This window comes from Salvelinus alpinus, chromosome 17 (assembly GCF_045679555.1).
Source record: "Salvelinus alpinus chromosome 17, SLU_Salpinus.1, whole genome shotgun sequence".
In the NCBI taxonomy this organism is placed as follows: Eukaryota; Metazoa; Chordata; class Actinopteri; order Salmoniformes; family Salmonidae; genus Salvelinus; species Salvelinus alpinus.
The window spans coordinates 21585936-21609584 of record NC_092102.1 but is presented as its reverse complement, the minus strand read 5'-3'; the positions used below and the strand labels follow the sequence as shown (position 1 = coordinate 21609584).

Genomic DNA, 23649 nt, shown 5'->3' with positions numbered 1-23649 from the left:
TTCTCTGGAAAGGAGTTGAATTGTTCTTCTGTTTTATTTATGTGGTTGTGAAAATGCCTATTTACAGACCGGAAGGGTGTTTTCTGTATCATGTTTACTATGTTGCATGACTCTACGGGCCTTGCTCTTTAACATGTACCCCCAGGCATGCTATGGACCGGATGTTCTCTCCCAAACAGCTGTCTGTCTTACTGTCTGTCCTGTTGCGCCCCACATGACAGAGTTGAGGGAGGGCTTGATCCCCTTTGGTTTTGTTCACTCAAACTGTCGAAACTGTCTTGTACGAGCTCCTTTCGGCATTGCATTGGTATCTGTCACTATTTCAGGCCTGGTTCAATGACACTTGCGTCATCACTGAAAATATTGAAGAAATTCTTCATGGGTGGAAACGGTTTGTCTGTCCGACTACTCCCCCGGAAAGTCTTCGGGCATATTGACAAAAATACCGACAGTATGTGACGGTTATCATCAGCGTCATCATCTTTATGACTCACAAACACTGTCGTTCATCTTCTTAGACAAGGGGGAATTTTGAATTTATGAATCAATTCATTGTATGAATCAATTCATTGTGTGAATCAATTCATTGTAATATATCAGCACAATCTCTATATGACAAATTGCTAGGTTGATAAGGCTATACCCTAGATAACTTAACTTCCTCTGTATCTGAAAAATCCTTACTGTACGGTATGGGTTACTGTGCTTTGAGAGCAGGTGAGGTAGCTACAGTACTATAAAGATGTGATAGCACAAATAGGTCAGACTAGCAGTACCAAGCAAACGATGGGAAGTCCCTGCCATGCACCTCCAGGGAGTTAGAACAGCAGTAGTGGTACCAGTAATGGATTCACACCCCAGGGGAAGAGGAAGTAGCACACTGAGAATCACTAAACCTACAGAAATAGCAGTGTGGGTGGGGGCTCACCACTGAGCTCTGTAGAGTTAAATGACTTTTGGGTTGATACACGTGTAAACCCATGTGAAATGTAACGCATTCTGAATTGAATTTATTTGGGTAAAAAACATATACAACAATATGTACAATATATTCCCAGAGGACAGCACTTAAAAGTACAAATTAAAACACTTGTTTCCAAACTGGTCCTCAGTGGTAAAAACTGGTCCTTGGTGATAAAAATGTGGTCCTGAATGGTAAAAAACGGACATTACCTTGGTCCTATCCACTCATTGTCCACTCATCCTAAATGCATGTGAGCAGACTTTTCTCAGAAGCAGTATAGAAGGTAAATCCAGACAGAGCAAATACACCAGTCATAGTGTTCCTGTGGTCAGCAGTACAAGCACCACGGGCCAGTAGGTATATTGATTATGATATAACACAGTAATTGGCTAATGACTTACAGTACGGTGAGATCTACTGAGTCCATTGTACACACTGATTAGGTGTGGTGTTTACTGAGCCATCAGTTTGGCTCTGGCTCAGTTTGGACATGGTTCACAAGTGGAATGCCAAGGTACTGTCACTTCCCAGTGTACATAATGCAATACAAACACAATACAAGATTGGATAGGATATTTCTGTCTGAATATATCTATTACATGTTCTCCTCTTTCGCAAATTGAATGCGTTACGTTTTCAATTGTGTTAGTAGTTCATCATTTAGTGATAGACACGATAATACAGTCCTCTGATTAAACTCATTTAAACACAATTCTGGAGTGATAAAGTCATTTATCTGGTGCATAGCAATGTTCCAAATACAAACCAATTAGTTAACCTCTGCCTGCCTTGATGGTCTCTTTCAGCCCAACAAATATTTGGTGGAATTGTCAAGGGACTGTTTCCTCTCTTGAGATTTGTTTTGGAGAGAGGTAAATTATCAAGACACCTTATTTCAATCACATTATATTCTCAAGAGTCTAAAAGTAAATCAAACTGCTTTAAGAATCGTTTTCAAGTTTCAATGTTGACCTGTTAGAAAATCTAGAGTATTGAAGGAATGGGTTCAGTGAGCTGTAAGACTTAGTGATTCAACAGAATCATTTAGACTGAACGAGATCTTATCCAAATAAGTCTTTATCAATGTTGATAGTTGTCAGATTTATCAGTGTTTTCTTTCCAGACCAGCACCAGCTCCCGTTGACGAGGGCTGTGTCGATCTCCATGTCTCTTGTCCTCTCTCGAGGGAATGGTGTCCTCTATGGAGGGGAATGGTGTCCTCTATGGAGGGGAATGGTGTCCTCTATGGAGGGGAATGGTGTCCTCTATGGGGGGGGGGGGGGAATGGTGTCCTCTATGGAGGGGAATGGTGTCCTCTATGGGGGGGTGGGGTGGATGGGGGCCTCTATGGAGGGGAATTGTGTCCTCTATGGGGGGGGGGGGATGGTGTCCTCTATGGAGGAGAATGGTTTGAGACATTAGAGTATATCACCATCCAGTGAGAGCTGATCTGTGACGGTGATCATAGACCCCTGTTTAAATGACGTCTGTCTCTCCGTCTGTGTTTCAGAGTGAACGAATCGAAAAGGGCCAAGGAACATGAGAACCCTCAGAAGAGCCCCCTCACAATGTGACATCACTCTCCTCCTTTTCTTTCCCCCCTTTGTACCCAAGACATTTTACAAGAGAAGAAAATAAACAGTTCAGTGAAAACACTGCGATTATTATTACGACTATGGCAGCGTGACTGATTCCACTTCTATTACATGTACAACAACAACAGCATTTTTCACGTTTATCTATCGTTGTGTATGTTGGAGAGTGGCAACTTCTTCTGTAGAATTCTAAAGTAAAGGAGAAGAAGCTGTGGGGGGCAGAACATTAGCTTCATGACATTTTTTGCACTTTTTCATGGATTGTTTTGTCTTTTTGGGAGTATCGGAGTCTAGGTTTTTAGATGGTAAAGGAAGAGGAATGTTGGACATGTTGAAAAGGTCCCTGCCATCAGTGGATCAAACCAAAAGGATAAGATGGAGGACACCTAGGATGGAGGACAGACGCCGGCCAGAACATAAGGAAACATTACAGAAACACATTGGGACATGGCTCTAATTGTATTTCATAATTTTTTAAGTGAACTGATTCATCCATTTGAAGGAGAAAACATGTCATCTAATGAACCAAACATTCTCGGTAATATATTGATCCATTTGCAAACTTACTCTCCCTATCAACAGTATGTGAATACATTCAGTATAGTAACTGAAAATAGATCAAGCCTCCTTCTGTTACGCTGTGTTCTACTCCGCCAGTCAGTCCGAAGGGGTGGGGCTGCATATGAATGTAGGAGGGGTGTGAGAAGGAATGGGCGGGGCTTATTAAAAGAATGGCTTATTTTGTTATCTTCATTTAGGGGGCACTGTGAGGCAAGAGATAAAGGGATTCAATTGTGTGGTTTTAAAAAAAATATATGTTTAATTCCTCTTTGCTTGAATCTGTTCCGTGCTTATACCCATTACCGGTATAACTGACTTGTCTCCTAAAAATTATGTGTTGTCGATTTTATCAAATGTGCATGCCTATGGGTGAAAGTCTTCGCCTGCGTGCTTGAAATTAGGTCTGTAACCTCTGTTTTTCAATGTTTTGCGTTTGTCTTCATGTTAAAATGCAACAGTCTCCCATGTACCCACCTACTTCCCCAAGAGTCATTCATACCCTCTAGTTACTGAATGATACCAACATTGTCCTCTTCTTTTCTTTTTTATTTGCCTTATTTGTTTACTCAGTATTCTAAAAAGAAAGAAAACTTGCCTCTTTTGTGTTGTAATGATAACAGTCATGAAGGTTATTGTTGTTCTTTTTAAATGAACTTCAGGGCCTGTGAGGGCTTTTGAGGGGAAGATCACATACATTGCCTTGACGTCTTAGAGATTCTTTGAGGGGTCCCTAAGCTAGTCCCAAAATAGGGGTTAGACAAATCCATATTTTTGACAATTGAGCGGTTTCTGTATATAAAGAAGGCTGAAGGTACGTAGGGAAAACATTTACCCAAAGGGGATTGTATTTTAGAAATATATTATTTTATTCATTAAAAAGGGGTCAAAAACAGGTACGAGACAAAAACAGAATATTTGTATAGTTTTGTTTGAATGCCTAAGAAGTATGGTTGTATTGATTGTATATAGTGTAAATACCTGGGATAAAAATGAGCTATGTGCATGAAAAACATGAACAAAGGTTTAAAAAACACTAAACAAAAGCAGAAGTGGCTATGCTCTGTAAAATGATTCTAACTATTTCACTATAAGAGTATTTTATTTTATTTTGATTGTTCTTGAGAAGAACATTTTGCTAAAGCATGACATTATTGCGAATACTAAAAAGTAAAAAAAATATATATAATGTATTTAGAGATAGGAGAAATCTGCAAAATTATCTTAAGACAATTATGGTTATGTTTACATTTTTGTTTTGGGCTACCAAGAATCTTTTGCCAATGGTGCCAAGTAATGTGAATGCTATATTGCTTAACAAGAGAATTAAGTTAATCTTATCAGAACAGATAATCATACAATGAAATAGACACTAGCATTGAAGACCACAAGGTCCCATCACGACTGGCAGCGAATCACAGATAGAGATACACATTGCAGAGGGAGAAATATTTCTACAGCAACTTTTAAGTCTCTCGTTTCTCATCCATTATCACACGTCAGAACAACCCAAGATTATTTTGCCATCTTCACCAAATACACAGGGATCACTTTGTCAGTAACATTTCAAATGCAAAAGAAATGTGTGCTTTATTTTATCCGTATGAGAGAAGCGTTGTGGTGTCAATGTCTCTTAGCATGTTCGTATGGATTGTGTTCATATAAAGATTGTAAATGGCAACCTTGTCTATGGGAATCTCAGCCCTGTTTTTTTATTTTTTATAATTGAGGTTGATTGAACATGTGTTTCATAGGACAACTCACAGGTGATGAAATAGACGATATCAACTTATCAAACTGCTGACACAAGACATTTGTTTTTAAGTTTGGGCTGAAGCTTAACTTTACCAAGGATGTCAGGGTCTGGACAGACCAGAATTATTTATTGTCAACATGTAATGTGGCCACAGTGAATGATGTGTAGCATCGCTGGTATTCTTTGTAAAAGTAAATGAGTCATTTACTTGCAGAAGGAACACTTTAAACAATCGAAAGTGCTAAAAAAAAAAAGAACGGATGGGGTTATGGGGAAACACATGAACCATTATGGATCATTGCAGCTAAGTCAATGAGCCAAAGGGAGTGATCTGTAAACGTAACAAGATGCACCACTACTATTATAGCAACTTCTGAGGAAGAATACAATGTATGTGTCTGGTTCATAATGGGATATGTGAGGGCAGTGTTTGAAAGATGATGAAATGAAATGTGGGATGTGGGAACAGACCCATTGATACCAGTTGATTATACTGTATCTATGAATGCATGATAGAGACTATCCAATGGTATTCAATCCTAGCCTAGTATAAGTGTCTGCTGGTTCTTGCAGTTTTGCTGAAATATATTATATTCCTATAAGAACATGCCATTGGACAATTACATTTTGTTGTTTTAATTGCTGAATTTCATCTCAGACACTGTTGGCTGTTCTGATGTTTTTATTTTTATGTACCTCTGGGTTTATTTGTCTGTATGTTTGTGTTTATTTCACAGAGACTTGATATGTAAACCTAGTTTCAGAGTGTTTATGTAGAAAGTGCCGAATCATATCCTGATTGATCGCACAAAGCCAATGTCAGGAAGCATGCAAGGTACCTAAGGAGGAAAACATGGCTTTGGAGATACCAATAGCAAGTGATCCATCATTCTTTAGGACTACTGTATATCAAGTACATACAATATATCAATCCAAAACCATCACCAAAATCAGTCAGGTGGCAGTGTTCCCTTAACCCACGGAGCGCATTCCATCTTGTCAACATTCTAAGCGTGTTCATTTTCTATTGGAACTGCCTGTTGAAACCATGAGAATTAGATTCCATAACTTCTGTGGTTTTATTGCCTTGCATTCATCATTCTGGTAGTGGTAAGAATGCCAGCCAATACACTGCTTTGGCCATATGAGAAGGTTTTATTATGCTTGCATGGGTAAAATAGTTAACTGGGTGACTGAACTGCACCCAAAGCATGCTTATTTTTCTAGAATCGGTAGTCAGACTTTTAAAGACTTGCTGTTCTGTAAAACGAAGAACGTTGGTTTGACGTGTCACAGAACTCTGAAAGACGGAGGGCATGTGATTGGAGGGAAGAGGAGAACCCTTAAAATACAAACTATGATCAATCTGCAGTATTTACTGACCATATTTCCAGGGGTAGCATGAGGGCAAGTTTTTCTAGAAGCAAGTTTAAACTTTTTTTTAACACATTTTATTTTTCATTCATTTGGATCTAGAGATAGTGTGCTCTCAACTTCAAATACCTGAACAGTTTGGACACTCTTTTGGCAGTTTACTGCAAGTATTTTACTAGACAACAATACACACACACACACACACACACACACACACACACACACACACACACACACACAGGAAACAGTACACTGCACTGGACACATCCAGATATACAGATAGGTATGTCAAGGCACAGTCAGTATCACTTGTACACAGTTCAGCAGATGGAGCTCATCATGTGTTATTTTCCTAGCCTGCTCCTAGTCCTAGGGAACGGCTGACCTCCCTTCCGTCTTTTACTCAGGGTGCCAAAATGGGGAGGAGGAAGTGGAGCAGGACACTGATTGGTGATTCACTGCAGAGAGAGGACATACTGTATTGAAATAGGAAGATGCAATGCCCCTCAACAGAGCTTTCTGGTCAAGACAGGCAAATGATTACTATGATCCTGGATACATTGCTGTTATCCATTTCCTCTCAGATAAGTAAGCTGAACTGAGGAGAGATGTAAGGACACTAAATCAAAAATAGGGGATACAAAACATTGTAGTGTAGCTAATTATAATTGAGACAAGTTGATCACAATTGACAGTATGGTCAATTATTTCTGTTTTGGCTATAGCTCAGACAGAAAGGAGTTTGCATTATGGGACACTATGGCTTAAAGTCTAATGGAAATGCTTAACTTTCTTTTATAGACTATGCTAATGAGTATAGTAACATTTCAACCTTTGACCTCCTCTGACTTGATGTTTCTCAGTAAAACAAGGACTTGCTATATAAAAATATCACACACAGCTTCAAATAGTCTATCGAGTTATTCTCAGTTATACATTTCATCTCAGTTAAGATATGGGTGATGACATGTTGAAACATTTGAGTGGGGTCTTCCTGAGACTTTGAGGCAGTTGAAGATGACCAGATATTAAAGGGACAGTTGTTTCAGAAAAAAGCCCTTCAGGAATGGCTGACAGCCATTTTCTGGATGGTATGACAGGTTAGCTATAGAAACAGGCACTTCATATGGATTTGATTACCTTCATTACACTCTGCTAATTGACCTGAGGGACTACCTTTCCTCCTCTACCTTTGTCATTGCACCCAAACTACTGAAAGGTAGGCACATCAGGACCACAGAGCAGAAACCATCTCACAACGTTTTCCACTTGTGGACACAGAGCAATAAGCATTATTTTGTGGAGACCTATAGACCTAGTGAAGATAAAAATGATTGGACACATTTAGTTGACGTACTCTTATGCAAATGCCAGTATTGCAAGACAAGCATTCAGTAGTTTATGGACAGCAATTATATGGCACCCTTTACCGAACTGCACGTTTTCATCAATTCCAAACCAAGAAGAAAAAAATTGCCCTTCTTTAAACAAAGTCGTGGTTCCTCGACACTTTGCATGTGAACTAGTGTTAGATACATTTTCCTCTCCTCTATAACTGTCTTTCTCTCTGTCTTTCCCTGTTGTGACCCTCTCTTTCTTTCCTTCCCCTATTATTTCAACCACTCCTTTTTTCCGTTCTCCTAATGTGTATTGCTTTCTCCTCTTTTTCTTCCCCCTCTTTCTTGTTTGTTAGTTTTGTTTTTGTAATTGTGCATGTACAAGTGTCACTGACTCGATGGATATGTAAAAAAAAATAATAATAAGAGATTTCAGCTGCTGAAGCCATGCAAAACGTTTTGAAATGCCCTTAAAATATGGAAGATGTTTTCTGAATGCTTTATATTCTTTCTGCTGTAAAATAATAAAAAAAGAAAAAAATGAAGATAACAAACAAAGTTTGATTTTGTCTCCTTTTCCCTCTACAGTATCGTCCACTGCCTGTACTTTAGCCACATTTTGTTGTAATAACCCACAGCCAACTTATTTACATGCCTACTAATTGTTCTGCAGTATATTAACACGGCATCATTTTAGTACTGTAAATTCAGATTTTACATGCACTGTTATATGGGTAATATCATGAATAATGGAATTCTGTCTATCTGATACTCACTTCACACCCATACAGAGTATTATCCTATTCAGTAGACTAGAATGTGGCAATAAAAACGCATATGCTGTCCCCAGTCCGCCTGGCCCTGCTGCTATTCCAGTTTCAACTGTTCTGCCTGCGGTTATGGAACCCCTACCTGTCCCAGACCTGCTGTTTTCAATTCTTAATGATCGGCTATGAAAAGCCAACTGACATTTATTCCTGATTATTATTTGACCATGCTTGTCATTTATGAACATTTTGAAAATCTTGGCTCTCTCTAATTCTCTCCTTCTCTCTCTCTTTCTCTCTCTCGGAGGACCTGAGCCCTGGGACCGTGCGTCGGGGCTGCCGGGCGTGATGGCTCCTTGCTGTCCCCAGTCCACCTGGCCTTGCTGCTATTCCAGTTTCAGCTGTTCTGCCTGCAGTTATGGAACCGCCACCTGTCCCGGACCTGCTATTTTCAACTCTTGATGATCGGCTATGAAAAGCCAACTGAAAATTATTCATGATTATTATTTGACCATGCTTGTCACTTATGAACATTTTGAACATCTTGGCATAGTTCTGTTATAATCTCCACCCAGCACAGCCAGAAGAGGACTGGCCACCCCTCATAGCCTGGTTCCTCTCTAGGTTTCTTCCTAGATTTTGGCCTTTCTAGGGAGTTTTTCCTAGCCACCGTGCTTCTACACCTGCATTGCTTGCTGTTTGGGGTTTTAGGCTGGGTGTCTGTACAGCACTTCGAGATATTAGCTGATGTACGAAGGGCTATATAAAAATATAAAAAATAAACTTGATATGGTGTTTTACCTCAAATCGCAGTTGATTAGGTTCAAATTCAGAAAACTTGAATGTCCTCAATGAGGCAATTCATTTTGCACTAATCACAATACATACAGATGAAAAATACATATTTAAAAACAACATCAGAATAGCAAAGGGTGATTACAAGTCAGTAGGCTGGATGAGTACAATTTCATACAAATGTTGATTATACTACATGTACAGGTTAATGTGTGATTAGTCCAACATCTGATTTAGTTGCATTATTGCATTTGGAATAAAGTCATTTGTGGCTTTTCGTTGTCTCTACTTGCGGCCAGATGGAAGCTAGGGACTAGAACTCAACGTGGGGGAGGTGGGAAGAGTCAAATGCAATTTTGTTTTCTTTCTGGGGGCTCTGACTAGATAGAGAGATGACAGCTCTTGCTATTGCTGCCCCAATGATTTTCCCTCAAAACCTGACTATCTTACTCAGCCCATTTTTCTGTGTGACCTTGGCCTGTCCCAAACTAGCCCGTCAGGCAGTCAAGCTAGTGCCAGGGGGGTCAAAACTGTGGACTAACTGATCCACAGAGGTCCCACTTACTATAGTTCTGAGTCACTGGAGTAATACAGTCAATGTCCCCTCTGATGACTGCAGTTCTTCAGTCCAGGATGGAGAAGGAGAATAGGCAGTTGTCTACTGTAGATTAATTCAGTCCAGGATGGAGAAGGAGAATAGGCAGTTGTCTACTGTAGATTAATTCAGTCCAGGATGGAGAAGGAGAATAGGCAGTTGTCTACTGTAGATTAATTCAGTCCAGGATGGAGAAGGAGAATAGGCAGTTGTCTACTGTAGATTAATTCAGTCCAGGATGGAGAAGGAGAATAGGCAGTTGTCTACTGTAGATTAATTCAGTCCAGGATGGAGAAGGAGAATAGGCAGTTGTCTACTGTAGATTAATTCAGTCCAGGATGGAGAAGGAGAATAGGCAGTTGTCTACTGTAGATTAATTCAGTCCAGGATGAAGAAGGAGAATAGGCAGTTGTCTACTGTAGATTAATTCAGTCCAGGATGGAGAAGGAGAATAGGCAGTTGTCTACTGTAGATTAATTGAGAATGTGGCAGGTACAGCGTCACGTCAGGATGGCAGTGAGGGGCTGAGAGATCACCTGCCTAGGGGTGGCCCAGGAGTCTCAGGGATTGGTCAGGGGAGACTATAAAACAAATGTTGGGGTACCAAGGCTTCACTTAACTTCAGTGGAACTCACTACTGCAATCAGAAAGAACTCAGGATAATCAACAACACACAGGTGACTCAGGTAGGACTATATTGGGTTCTTCTATCTACTGAATGTATTAGAAAGGAAAAGTTTATATTGTACTTACTGCCTTGATATTAGTTATGCTAGTAGGCCTATGGAGCATGTCTATTTTACCTATACTTTGTGATGAGGACTCTGATCATTTGAGATGCTCCTCTTTATATCAAAGAAGAGATGATGAAGCTGGGAATGCTGACTGTTGGTGCTGTCCCTCTGGATATGTGATGGCAAGCCGTTGCAGACCGATTCAAAGACTGAGCTTATCCTGACTCAAATCTTGTTTATGGACATGGATGACATATTAAACAAGGTTTCTGGCTTAATATGTCATGGAACACAGTGGTTAGTCTATTAGAACTGCTTTATTAAATGGATTATTGACTGTAGCTTGTGTAAAGATGTTACAAAGGAAAATTACTTCCTCTCCCTCCACTCTTTACTCCCTCCCATACTCCCCCCCTCCCTCCCCTCTTAACTCCCTCCCATACCCCCCCCCCTCTAAACTCCCTCCATACTCCACCCTTCCCTCTTAACTCCCTCCCATACTCCCTTCTTCACTCCCTCCATACTCCCCCATCCCCTTTTAACTCCCTCCCATATTCCCCCTCCCCGCTGTACTCCCTCCCATACCCCCCCCACTCCCTCCATACTACCCCCTCCCCTCTTTACTCCCTCCATACTCCCCCCTCCCCTCTTAACTCCCTCCATTAACCCCCCTCCCCTCTTAACTCCCTCCCATACGCCCCCTCTCCCCGCTTTACTCCCTCCCATACTCCCCCCTCCCCGCTTTACTCCCTCCCATACTCCCCCCCTCCCCTCTTAACTCCCGCCCATACTCCCCCCTCCCCTCGTAACCCCCTCCCATACTCCCCCTCCCCTCTTACCTCCCTCCCATACTCCCCCTCCCTTCTTTACTCCCTCTCATACTCCCCCCGCCCCTCTTTACCCCCTCCATACTCTCCCGCCCCTCTTAACTCCCTCCCATACTCCCCCTCCCCTCTTACCTCCCTCCCATACTCCCCCCTCCCCTCTTAACTCCCTCCCATACTCCCCCTCCCCTCTTAACTCCCTCCCATACTCCCCCCTCCCCTCTTAACCCACTCCCATACTCGCCCTCCCCTCAACTCCCTCCCATACTCCCCCCTCCCTTCTTAACTCCCTCCCATACTCCCCCCGCCCCTCTTTAACCCCTCCATACTCCCCCTCCCCTCTTATCTCCCTCCCATACTCCCCCTTCCCCTCTTAACTCCCTCCCATACTCCCCCTCCCCTCTTAACTGCCTCCATACTCCCCCCTCCCCTCTTAACTCCCTCCGATACCCCCCTCCCCTCTTAACTCCCTCCCATACTCCCCCTCCCCTCTTAACTCCCTCCCATACTCCCCCCTCCCATACTCCCCCTCCCCTCTTAACACCCTCCCATACCCCCCCTCCCATACTCCCCCCTCCCCTCTTAACTCCCTCCCAAACTCCCCCCCTCCTCTCTTAACTCCCTCCCATACTCCCCTCCCATCTTTACTCCCTCACAAACTCCCTTCCTCCTCTCTTAGCTCTCTCCCGTACTCCCTCCTCCCCTCTTAACTGCCTCCCATACTCCCCCTCCCCTCTTAACTCCCCCCATACTCCCCCCACCCCCTCTTTACTCCCTCACATACTCCCCCCTCCCCTCTTAACTCCCTCCATACTCCCCACACCCCTCTTTACTCCCTCCCATACTCCCCCCTCCCATCTTAACTCCCTTCATACAGCTCCCCTCCCCTCTTTACTCCCTCACATACTCTCCCCTCCCCTCTTAACTCCGTCCATACTCCCTCCTCCCCTCTTAACTCCCCCCCCCCCTCTTAACTCCCTCCATACTCCCCCCCTTCTCTCTTAACTCGCTCCCATACTCCCCCATCCCCTCTTAACTCCCTCCCATACTCCCCCCCTCCACTCTTAACTCCCTCCCATACTCCCCCCTCCCCTCTTAACTCCTTCCCATACTCCCCCTTCCCCTCTTAACTCCCTCCCATACTCCCCCCTCCCCCTCTTAATTCCCTCCCATACCCCCCTCCCATAATCCCCCCTCTCCTCTTAACTCATTCCCATACTCCCCCCCTCCTCTCTTAACTCCTTCCCATACTCCCCTTCCCTCTTTACTCCCTCCCATACTCCCTCCATCCCCTCTTAACTCCCTCCCATACTCCCCCCTCCCCTCTTAACTCCCTCCCATACTCCCCTTACCCTCTTAACTCCCTCCATACTCCCCCCATCCCCTCTTCACTCCCTCACATACTCCCCCCTCCCTTCATAACTCCCTCCATACTCCCCCCCTCCCATCTTTACTCCCTCACATACTCCCCCCTCCCCTCTTAACTCCCTCCCATACTCCCCCCTCCCCTCTCAACCCCCTCCCATACTCGCCCTCCTCTCAACTCCCTCCCATACTCCCCCCTCCCCTCTTTACCCCCACCATACTCCCCCTCACCTCTTATCTCCCTCCCATACTCCCCCTTCCCCTCTTAACTCCCTCCCATACTCCCCCTCCCCTCTTAACTGCCTCCATACTCCCCCCTCCCCTCTTAACTCCCTCCGATACCCCCCCTCCCCTCTTAACTCCCTCCCATACTCCCCCTCCCCTCTTAACTCCCTCCCATACTCCCCCCTCCCATACTCCCCCTCCCCTCTTAACTCCCTCCCATACTCCCCCTCCCCTCTTAACTCCCTCCCATACCCCCCCCTCCCATACTCCCCCCTCCCCTCTTAACTCCCTCCATACTCCCCCCTCCCCTCTTAACTCCTTCCCATACTCCCCCTTCCCCTCTTAACTCCCTCCCTTACTCCCCCCTCCCCATCTTAACTCCCTCCCATACTCCCCCCTCCCCTCTTAACTCCCTCCCATACTCCCTCTCCCCGCTTTACTCCCTCCCATACTCCCCCCTCCCCGCTTTTCTCCCTCCCATACTCCCCCCGCCCCTCTTTACCCCCTCCATACTCTCCCGCCCCTCTTAACTCCCTCCCATACTCCCCCTCCCCTCTTACCTCCCTCCCATACTCCCCCCTCCCCTCTTAACTCCCTCCGATACCCCCCTCCCCTCTTAACTCCCTCCCATACTCCCCCTCCCCTCTTAACTCCCTCCCATACTCCCCCCTCCCATACTCCCCCTCCCCTCTTAACACCCTCCATACCCCCCCTCCCATACTCCCCCCTCCCCTCTTAACTCCCTCCCAAACTCCCCCCCTCCTCTCTTAACTCCCTCCCATACTCCCCTCCCATCTTTACTCCCTCCCAAACTCCCTTCCTCCTCTCTTAGCTCTCTCCCATACTCCCCCCTCCCCTCTTAACTGCCTCCCATACTCCCCCTCCCCTCTTAACTCCCCCCATACTCCCCCCACCCCCTCTTTACTCCCTCACATACTCCCCCCTCCCCTCTTAACTCCCTCCATACTCCCCACACCCCTCTTTACTCCCTCCCATACTCCCCCCTCCCATCTTAACTCCTTTCATACAGCTCCCCTCCCCTCTTTACTCCCTCACATACTCTCCCCTCCCCTCTTAACTCCGTCCATACTCTCTCCTCCCCTCTTAACTCCCTCCCCCTCCCCTCTTAACTCCCTCCATACTCCCCCCCTTCCCTCTTAACTCGCTCCCATACTCCCCCATCCCCTCTTAACTCCCTCCCATACTCCCCCCCTCCACTCTTAACTCCCTCCCATACTCCCTCCATCCCCTCTTAACTCCCTCCCATACTCCCCCCTCCCCTCTTAACTCCCTCCCATACTCCCCTTACCCTCTTAACTCCCTCCATACTCCCCCCATCCCCTCTTCACTCCCTCACATACTCTCCCCTCCCTTCATAACTCCCTCCATACTCCCCCCCTCCCATCTTTACTCCCTCACATACTCCCCCCTCCCCTCTTAACTCCCTCCCATACTCCCCCCTCCCCTCTCAACCCCCTCCCATACTCGCCCTCCTCTCAACTCCCTCCCATACTCCCCCCCCCCTCTTTACCCCCACCATACTCCCCCTCCCCTCTTATCTCCCTGCCATACTCCCCCTTCCCCTCTTAACTCCCTCCCATACTCCCCCTCCCCTCTTAACTGCCTCCATACTCCCCCCTCCCCTCTTAACTCCCTCCGATACCCCCCCTCCCCTCTTAACTCCCTCCCATACTCCCCCTCCCCTCTTAACTCCCTCCCATACTCCCCCCTCCCATACTCCCCCTCCCCTCTTAACTCCCTCCCATACTCCCCCTCCCCTCTTAACTCCCTCCCATACCCCCCCCTCCCATACTCCCCCCTCCCCTCTTAACTCCCTCCATACTCCCCCCTCCCCTCTTAACTCCTTCCCATACTCCCCCTTCCCCTCTTAACTCCCTCCCTTACTCCCCCCTCCCCATCTTAACTCCCTCCCATACTCCCCCCTCCCCTCTTAACTCCCTCCCATACTCCCTCTCCCCGCTTTACTCCCTCCCATACTCCCCCCTCCCCGCTTTTCTCCCTCCCATACTCCCCCCCTCCCCTCTTAACTCCCTCCCATACTCCCCCCTCCCCTCTTAACTCCTTCCCATACTCCCCCTTCCCCTCTTAACTCCCTCCCTTACTCCCCCCTCCCCATCTTAACTCCCTCCCATACTCCCCCCTCCCCTCTTAACTCCCTCCCATACTCCCTCTCCCCGCTTTACTCCCTCCCATACTCCCCCCTCCCCGCTTTTCTCCCTCCCATACTCCCCCTCGCCTCTTACCTCCCTCCCATACTCCCCCCTCCCCTCTTAACTCCCTCCCATACTCCCCTTCCCCTCTTAACTCCCTCCTATACTCCCCCCTCCCCTCTTAACACCCTCCCATAATCGCCCTCCCCTCAACTCCCTCCCTTACTCCCCCCTCCCTTCTTAACTCCCTCCCATACTCCCCCCGCCCCTCTTTAACCCCTCCATACTCCCCCTCCCCTCTTATGTCCCTCCCATACTCCCCCTTCCCCTCTTAACTCCATCCCATACTCTCCCTCCCCTCTTAACTGCCTCCATACTCCCCCCTCCCCTCTTAACTCCCTCCGATACCCCCCTCCCCTCTTTACTCCCTCCCATACTCCCCCTCCCCTCTTAACTCCCTCCTATACTCCCCCCTCCCATACTCCCCCTCCCCTCTTAACACCCTCCCATACCCCCCCTCCCATACTCCCCCCTCCCCTCTTAACTCCCTCCCAAACTCCCCCCCTCCTCTCTTAACTCCCTCCCATACTCCCCTCCCATCTTTACTCCCTCCCAAACTCCCTTCCTCCTCTCTTAGCTCTCTCCCATACTCCCCCCTCCCCTCTTAACTGCCTCCCATACTCCCCCTCCCCTCTTAACTCCCCCCATACTCCCCCCACCCCCTCTTTACTCCCTCACATACTCCCCCCTCCCCTCTTAACTCCCTCCATACTCCCCACACCCCTCTTTACTCCCTCCCATACTCCCCCCTCCCATCTTAACTCCTTTCATACAGCTCCCCTCCCCTCTTTACTCCCTCACATACTCTCCCCTCCCCTCTTAACTCCGTCCATACTCCCTCCTCCCCTCTTAACTCCCCCCCCCCCTCTTAACTCCCTCCATACTCCCCCCCTTCTCTCTTAACTCGCTCCCATACTCCCCCATCCCCTCTTAACTCCCTCCCATACTCCCCCCCTCCACTCTTAACTCCCTCCCATACTCCCCCCTCCCCTCTTAACTCCTTCCCATACTCCCCCTTCCCCTCTTAACTCCCTCCCATACTCCCCCCTCCCCCTCTTAATTCCCTCCCATACCCCCCTCCCATAATCCCCCCTCTCCTCTTAACTCATTCCCATACTCCCCCCCTCCTCTCTTAACTCCTTCCCATACTCCCCTTCCCTCTTTACTCCCTCCCATACTCCCTCCATCCCCTCTTAACTCCCTCCCATACTCCCCCCTCCCCTCTTAACTCCCTCCCATACTCCCCTTACCCTCTTAACTCCCTCCATACTCCCCCCATCCCCTCTTCACTCCCTCACATACTCCCCCCTCCCTTCATAACTCCCTCCATACTCCCCAACCTCCCATCTTTACTCCCTCACATACTCCCCCCTCCCCTCTTAACTCCCTCCCATACTCCCCCCTCCCCTCTCAACCCCCTCCCATACTCGCCCTCCTCTCAACTCCCTCCCATACTCCCCCCTCCCCTCTTTACCCCCACCATACTCCCCCTCACCTCTTATCTCCCTCCCATACTCCCCCTTCCCCTCTTAACTCCCTCCCATACTCCCCCTCCCCTCTTAACTGCCTCCATACTCCCCCCTCCCCTCTTAACTCCCTCCGATACCCCCCCTCCCCTCTTAACTCCCTCCCATACTCCCCCTCCCCTCTTAACTCCCTCCCATACTCCCCCCTCCCATACTCCCCCTCCCCTCTTAACTCCCTCCCATACTCCCCCTCCCCTCTTAACTCCCTCCCATACCCCCCCCTCCCATACTCCCCCCTCCCCTCTTAACTCCCTCCATACTCCCCCCTCCCCTCTTAACTCCTTCCCATACTCCCCCTTCCCCTCTTAACTCCCTCCCTTACTCCCCCCTCCCCATCTTAACTCCCTCCCATACTCCCCCCTCCCCTCTTAACTCCCTCCCATACTCCCTCTCCCCGCTTTACTCCCTCCCATACTCCCCCCTCCCCGCTTTTCTCCCTCCCATACTCCCCCCCTCCCCTCTTAACTCCCGGCCATACTCCCCCCTCCCCTTGTAACCCCCTCCCATACTCCCCCTCCCCTCTTACCTCCCTCCCATACTCCCCCCTCCCTTCTTTACTCCCTCTCATACTCCCCCCGCCCCTCTTTACCCCCTCCATACTCTCCCGCCCCTCTTAACTCCCTCCCATACTCCCCCTCCCCTCTTACCTCCCTCCCATACTCCCCCCTCCCCTCTTAACTCCCTCCCATACTCCCCCTCCCCTCTTAACTCCCTCCATACTCCCCCCTCCCCTCTTAACCCCCTCCCATACTCGCCCTCCCCTCAACTCCCTCCCATACTCCCCCCTCCCTTCTTAACTCCCTCCCATACTCCCCCCTCCCCTCTTAACTCCCTCCATACTCCCCCCTCCCCTCTTAACTCCTTCCCATACTCCCCCTTCCCCTCTTAACTCCCTCCCTTACTCCCCCCTCCCCATCTTAACTCCCTCCCATACTCCCCCCTCCCCTCTTAACTCCCTCCCATACTCCCTCTCCCCGCTTTACTCCCTCCCATACACCCCCTCCCCGCTTTTCTCCCTCCCATACTCCCCCCCTCCCCTCTTAACTCCCGCCCATACTCCCCCCTCCCCTTGTAACCCCCTCCCATACTCCCCCTCCCCTCTTACCTCCCTCCCATACTCCCCCCTCCCTTCTTTACTCCCTCTCATACTCCCCCCACCCCTCTTTACCCCCTCCATACTCTCCCGCCCCTCTTAACTCCCTCCCATACTCCCCCTCCCCTCTTACCTCCCTCCCATACTCCCCCCTCCCCTCTTAACTCCCTCCCATACTCCCCCTCCCCTCTTAACTCCCTCCATACTCCCCCCTCCCCTCTTAACCCCCTCCCATACTCGCCCTCCCCTCAACTCCCTCCCATACTCCCCCCTCCCTTCTTAACTCCCTCCCATACTCCCCCCGCCCCTCTTTAACCCCTCCATACTCCCCCTCCCCTCTTATGTCCCTCCCATACTCCCCCTTCCCCTCTTAACTCCCTCCCATACTCCCCCTCCCCTCTTAACTGCCTCCATACTCCCCCCTCCCCTCTTAACTCCCTCCGATACCCCCCTCCCCTCTTAACTCCCTCCCATACTCCCCCTCCCCTCTTAACTCCCTCCCATACTCCCCCCTCCCATACTCCCCCTCCCCTCTTAACACCCTCCACACCCCCCCTCCCATACTCCCCCCTCCCCTCTTAACTCCCTCCCAAACTCCCCCCCTCCTCTCTTAACTCCCTCCCATACTCCCCTCCCATCTTTACTCCCTCCCAAACTCCCTTCCTCCTCTCTTAGCTCTCTCCCATACTCCCCCCTCCCCTCTTAACTGCCTCCCATACTCCCCCTCCCCTCTTAACTGCCTCCATACTCCCCCCTCCCCTCTTAACTCCCTCCGATACCCCCCCTCCCCTCTTAACTCCCTCCCATACTCCCCCTCCCCTCTTAACTCCCTCCCATACTCCCCCCCTCCCATACTCCCCCTCCCCTCTTAACTCCCTCCCATACTCCCCCTCCCCTCTTAACTCCCTCCCATACCCCCCCCTCCCATACTCCCCCCTCCCCTCTTAACTCCCTCCATACTCCCCCCTCCCCTCTTAACTCCTTCCCATACTCCCCCTTCCCCTCTTAACTCCCTCCCTTACTCCCCCCTCCCCATCTTAACTCCCTCCCATACTCCCCCCTCCCCTCTTAACTCCCTCCCATACTCCCTCTCCCCGCTTTACTCCCTCCCATACTCCCCCCTCCCCGCTTTTCTCCCTCCCATACTCCCCCCCTCCCCTCTTAACTCCCTCCCATACTCCCCCCTCCCCTCTTAACTCCTTCCCATACTCCCCCTTCCCCTCTTAACTCCCTCCCTTACTCCCCCCTCCCCATCTTAACTCCCTCCCATACTCCCCCCTCCCCTCTTAACTCCCTCCCATACTCCCTCTCCCCGCTTTACTCCCTCCCATACTCCCCCCTCCCCGCTTTTCTCCCTCCCATACTCCCCCTCGCCTCTTACCTCCCTCCCATACTCCCCCCTCCCCTCTTAACTCCCTCCCATACTCCCCTTCCCCTCTTAACTCCCTCCTATACTCCCCCCTCCCCTCTTAACCCCCTCCCATAATCACCCTCCCCTCAACTCCCTCCCTTACTCCCCCCTCCCTTCTTAACTCCCTCCCATACTCCCCCCGCCCCTCTTTAACCCCTCCATACTCCCCCTCCCCTCTTATGTCCCTCCCATACTCCCCCTTCCCCTCTTAACTCCATCCCATACTCTCCCTCCCCTCTTAACTGCCTCCATACTCCCCCCTCCCCTCTTAACTCCCTCCGATACCCCCCTCCCCTCTTTACTCCCTCCCATACTCCCCCTCCCCTCTTAACTCCCTCCTATACTCCCCCCTCCCATACTCCCCCTCCCCTCTTAACACCCTCCCATACCCCCCCTCCCATACTCCCCCCTCCCCTCTTAACTCCCTCCCAAACTCCCCCCCTCCTCTCTTAACTCCCTCCCATACTCCCCTCCCATCTTTACTCCCTCCCAAACTCCCTTCCTCCTCTCTTAGCTCTCTCCCATACTCCCCCCTCCCCTCTTAACTGCCTCCCATACTCCCCCTCCCCTCTTAACTCCCCCCATACTCCCCCCACCCCCTCTTTACTCCCTCACATACTCCCCCCTCCCCTCTTAACTCCCTCCATACTCCCCACACCCCTCTTTACTCCCTCCCATACTCCCCCCTCCCATCTTAACTCCTTTCATACAGCTCCCCTCCCCTCTTTACTCCCTCACATACTCTCCCCTCCCCTCTTAACTCCGTCCATACTCCCTCCTCCCCTCTTAACTCCCCCCCCCCCCTCTTAACTCCCTCCATACTCCCCCCCTTCTCTCTTAACTCGCTCCCATACTCCCCCATCCCCTCTTAACTCCCTCCCATACTCCCCCCTCCCCTCTTAACTCCTTCCCATACTCCCCCTTCCCCTCTTAACTCCCTCCCATACTCCCCCCTCCCCCTCTTAATTCCCTCCCATACCCCCCTCCCATAATCCCCCCTCTCCTCTTAACTCATTCCCATACTCCCCCCCTCCTCTCTTAACTCCTTCCCATACTCGCCCTCCTCTCAACTCCCTCCCATACTCCCTCCATCCCCTCTTAACTCCCTCCCATACTCCCCCCTCCCCTCTTAACTCCCTCCCATACTCCCCTTACCCTCTTAACTCCCTCCATACTCCCCCCATCCCCTCTTCACTCCCTCACATACTCCCCCCTCCCTTCATAACTCCCTCCATACTCCCCAACCTCCCATCTTTACTCCCTCACATACTCCCCCCTCCCCTCTTAACTCCCTCCCATACTCCCCCCTCCCCTCTCAACCCCCTCCCATACTCGCCCTCCTCTCAACTCCCTCCCATACTCCCCCCTCCCCTCTTTACCCCCACCATACTCCCCCTCACCTCTTATCTCCCTCCCATACTCCCCCTTCCCCTCTTAACTCCCTCCCATACTCCCCCTCCCCTCTTAACTGCCTCCATACTCCCCCCTCCCCTCTTAACTCCCTCCGATACCCCCCCTCCCCTCTTAACTCCCTCCCATACTCCCCCTCCCCTCTTAACTCCCTCCCATACTCCCCCCTCCCATACTCCCCCTCCCCTCTTAACTCCCTCCCATACTCCCCCTCCCCTCTTAACTCCCTCCCATACCCCCCCCTCCCATACTCCCCCCTCCCCTCTTAACTCCCTCCATACTCCCCCCTCCCCTCTTAACTCCTTCCCATACTCCCCCTTCCCCTCTTAACTCCCTCCCTTACTCCCCCCTCCCCATCTTAACTCCCTCCCATACTCCCCCCTCCCCTCTTAACTCCCTCCCATACTCCCTCTCCCCGCTTTACTCCCTCCCATACTCCCCCCTCCCCGCTTTTCTCCCTCCCATACTCCCCCCCTCCCCTCTTAACTCCCGCCCATACTCCCCCCTCCCCTTGTAACCCCCTCCCATACTCCCCCTCCCCTCTTACCTCCCTCCCATACTCCCCCCTCCCTTCTTTACTCCCTCTCATACTCCCCCAGCCCCTCTTTACCCCCTCCATACTCTCCCGCCCCTCTTAACTCCCTCCCATACTCCCCCTCCCCTCTTACCTCCCTCCCATACTCCCCCCTCCCCTCTTAACTCCCTCCCATACTCCCCCTCCCCTCTTAACTCCCTCCATACTCCCCCCTCCCCTCTTAACCCCCTCCCATACTCGCCCTCCCCTCAACTCCCTCCCATACTCCCCCCTCCCTTCTTAACTCCCTCCCATACTCCCCCCTCCCCTCTTAACTCCCTCCATACTCCCCCCTCCCCTCTTAACTCCTTCCCATACTCCCCCTTCCCCTCTTAACTCCCTCCCTTACTCCCCCCTCCCCATCTTAACTCCCTCCCATACTCCCCCCTCCCCTCTTAACTCCCTCCCATACTCCCTCTCCCCGCTTTACTCCCTCCCATACACCCCCTCCCCGCTTTTCTCCCTCCCATACTCCCCCCCTCCCCTCTTAACTCCCGCCCATACTCCCCCCTCCCCTTGTAACCCCCTCCCATACTCCCCCTCCCCTCTTATCTCCCTCCCATACTCCCCCCTCCCTTCTTTACTCCCTCTCATACTCCCCCCACCCCTCTTTACCCCCTCCATACTCTCCCGCCCCTCTTAACTCCCTCCCATACTCCCCCTCCCCTCTTACCTCCCTCCCATACTCCCCCCTCCCCTCTTAACTCCCTCCCATACTCCCCCTCCCCTCTTAACTCCCTCCATACTCCCCCCTCCCCTCTTAACCCCCTCCCATACTCGCCCTCCCCTCAACTCCCTCCCATACTCCCCCCTCCCTTCTTAACTCCCTCCCATACTCCCCCCGCCCCTCTTTAACCCCTCCATACTCCCCCTCCCCTCTTATGTCCCTCCCATACTCCCCCTTCCCCTCTTAACTCCCTCCCATACTCCCCCTCCCCTCTTAACTGCCTCCATACTCCCCCCTCCCCTCTTAACTCCCTCCGATACCCCCCTCCCCTCTTAACTCCCTCCCATACTCCCCCTCCCCTCTTAACTCCCTCCCATACTCCCCCCTCCCATACTCCCCCTCCCCTCTTAACACCCTCCATACCCCCCCTCCCATACTCCCCCCTCCCCTCTTAACTCCCTCCCAAACTCCCCCCCTCCTCTCTTAACTCCCTCCCATACTCCCCTCCCATCTTTACTCCCTCCCAAACTCCCTTCCTCCTCTCTTAGCTCTCTCCCATACTCCCCCCTCCCCTCTTAACTGCCTCCCATACTCCCCCTCCCCTCTTAACTCCCCCCATACTCCCCCCACCCCCTCTTTACTCCCTCACATACTCCCCCCTCCCCTCTTAACTCCCTCCATACTCCCCACACCCCTCTTTACTCCCTCCCATACTACCCCCTCCCATCTTAACTCCTTTCATACAGCTCCCCTCCCCTCTTTACTCCCTCACATACTCTCCCCTCCCCTCTTAACTCCGTCCATACTCTCTCCTCCCCTCTTAACTCCCTCCCCCTCCCCTCTTAACTCCCTCCATACTCCCCCCCTTCCCTCTTAACTCGCTCCCATACTCCCCCATCCCCTCTTAACTCCCTCCCATACTCCCCCCCTCCACTCTTAACTCCCTCCCATACTCCCCCCTCCCCTCTTAACTCCTTCCCATACTCCCCCTTCCCCTCTTAACTCCCTCCCATACTCCCCCCTCCCCCTCTTAATTCCCTCCCATACCCCCCTCCCATAATCCCCCCTCTCCTCTTAACTCATTCCCATACTCCCCCCCTCCTCTCTTAACTCCTTCCCATACTCCCCTTCCCTCTTTACTCCCTCCCATACTCCCTCCATCCCCTCTTAACTCCCTCCCATACTCCCCCCTCCCCTCTTAACTCCCTCCCATACTCCCCTTACCCTCTTAACTCCCTCCATACTCCCCCCATCCCCTCTTCACTCCCTCACATACTCTCCCCTCCCTTCATAACTCCCTCCATACTCCCCCCCTCCCATCTTTACTCCCTCACATACTCCCCCCTCCCCTCTTAACTCCCTCCCATACTCCCCCCTCCCCTCTCAACCCCCTCCCATACTCGCCCTCCTCTCAACTCCCTCCCATACTCCCCCCTCCCCTCTTTACCCCCACCATACTCCCCCTCCCCTCTTATCTCCCTGCCATACTCCCCCTTCCCCTCTTAACTCCCTCCCATACTCCCCCTCCCCTCTTAACTGCCTCCATACTCCCCCCTCCCCTCTTAACTCCCTCCGATACCCCCCCTCCCCTCTTAACTCCCTCCCATACTCCCCCTCCCCTCTTAACTCCCTCCCATACTCCCCCCCTCCCATACTCCCCCTCCCCTCTTAACTCCCTCCCATACTCCCCCTCCCCTCTTAACTCCCTCCCATACCCCCCCCCTCCCATACTCCCCCCTCCCCTCTTAACTCCCTCCATACTCCCCCCTCCCCTCTTAACTCCTTCCCATACTCCCCCTTCCCCTCTTAACTCCCTCCCTTACTCCCCCCTCCCCATCTTAACTCCCT

The 23649-nt window shown here is 50.6% G+C and overlaps 1 protein-coding gene across 10 annotated transcripts in view; it reads left to right on the top strand.

The window, feature by feature from the left end:
* The window catches only part of LOC139542501 (calmodulin-binding transcription activator 1-like), a 505455-nt gene extending 497313 nt beyond the window's left edge, over positions 1 to 8142 (top strand). For all 10 annotated transcript variants that reach the window (XM_071347989.1, XM_071347995.1, XM_071347990.1 and 7 more), the window contains one exon: positions 2475 to 8142. In XM_071347989.1, coding sequence (XP_071204090.1) covers positions 2475 to 2507 — 33 coding nt within the window. In that variant the 3' untranslated portion in view covers positions 2508 to 8142. The remainder of the gene's footprint in view (positions 1 to 2474) is intronic.
* The last annotated feature ends 15507 nt before the right edge of the window (positions 8143 to 23649 follow it).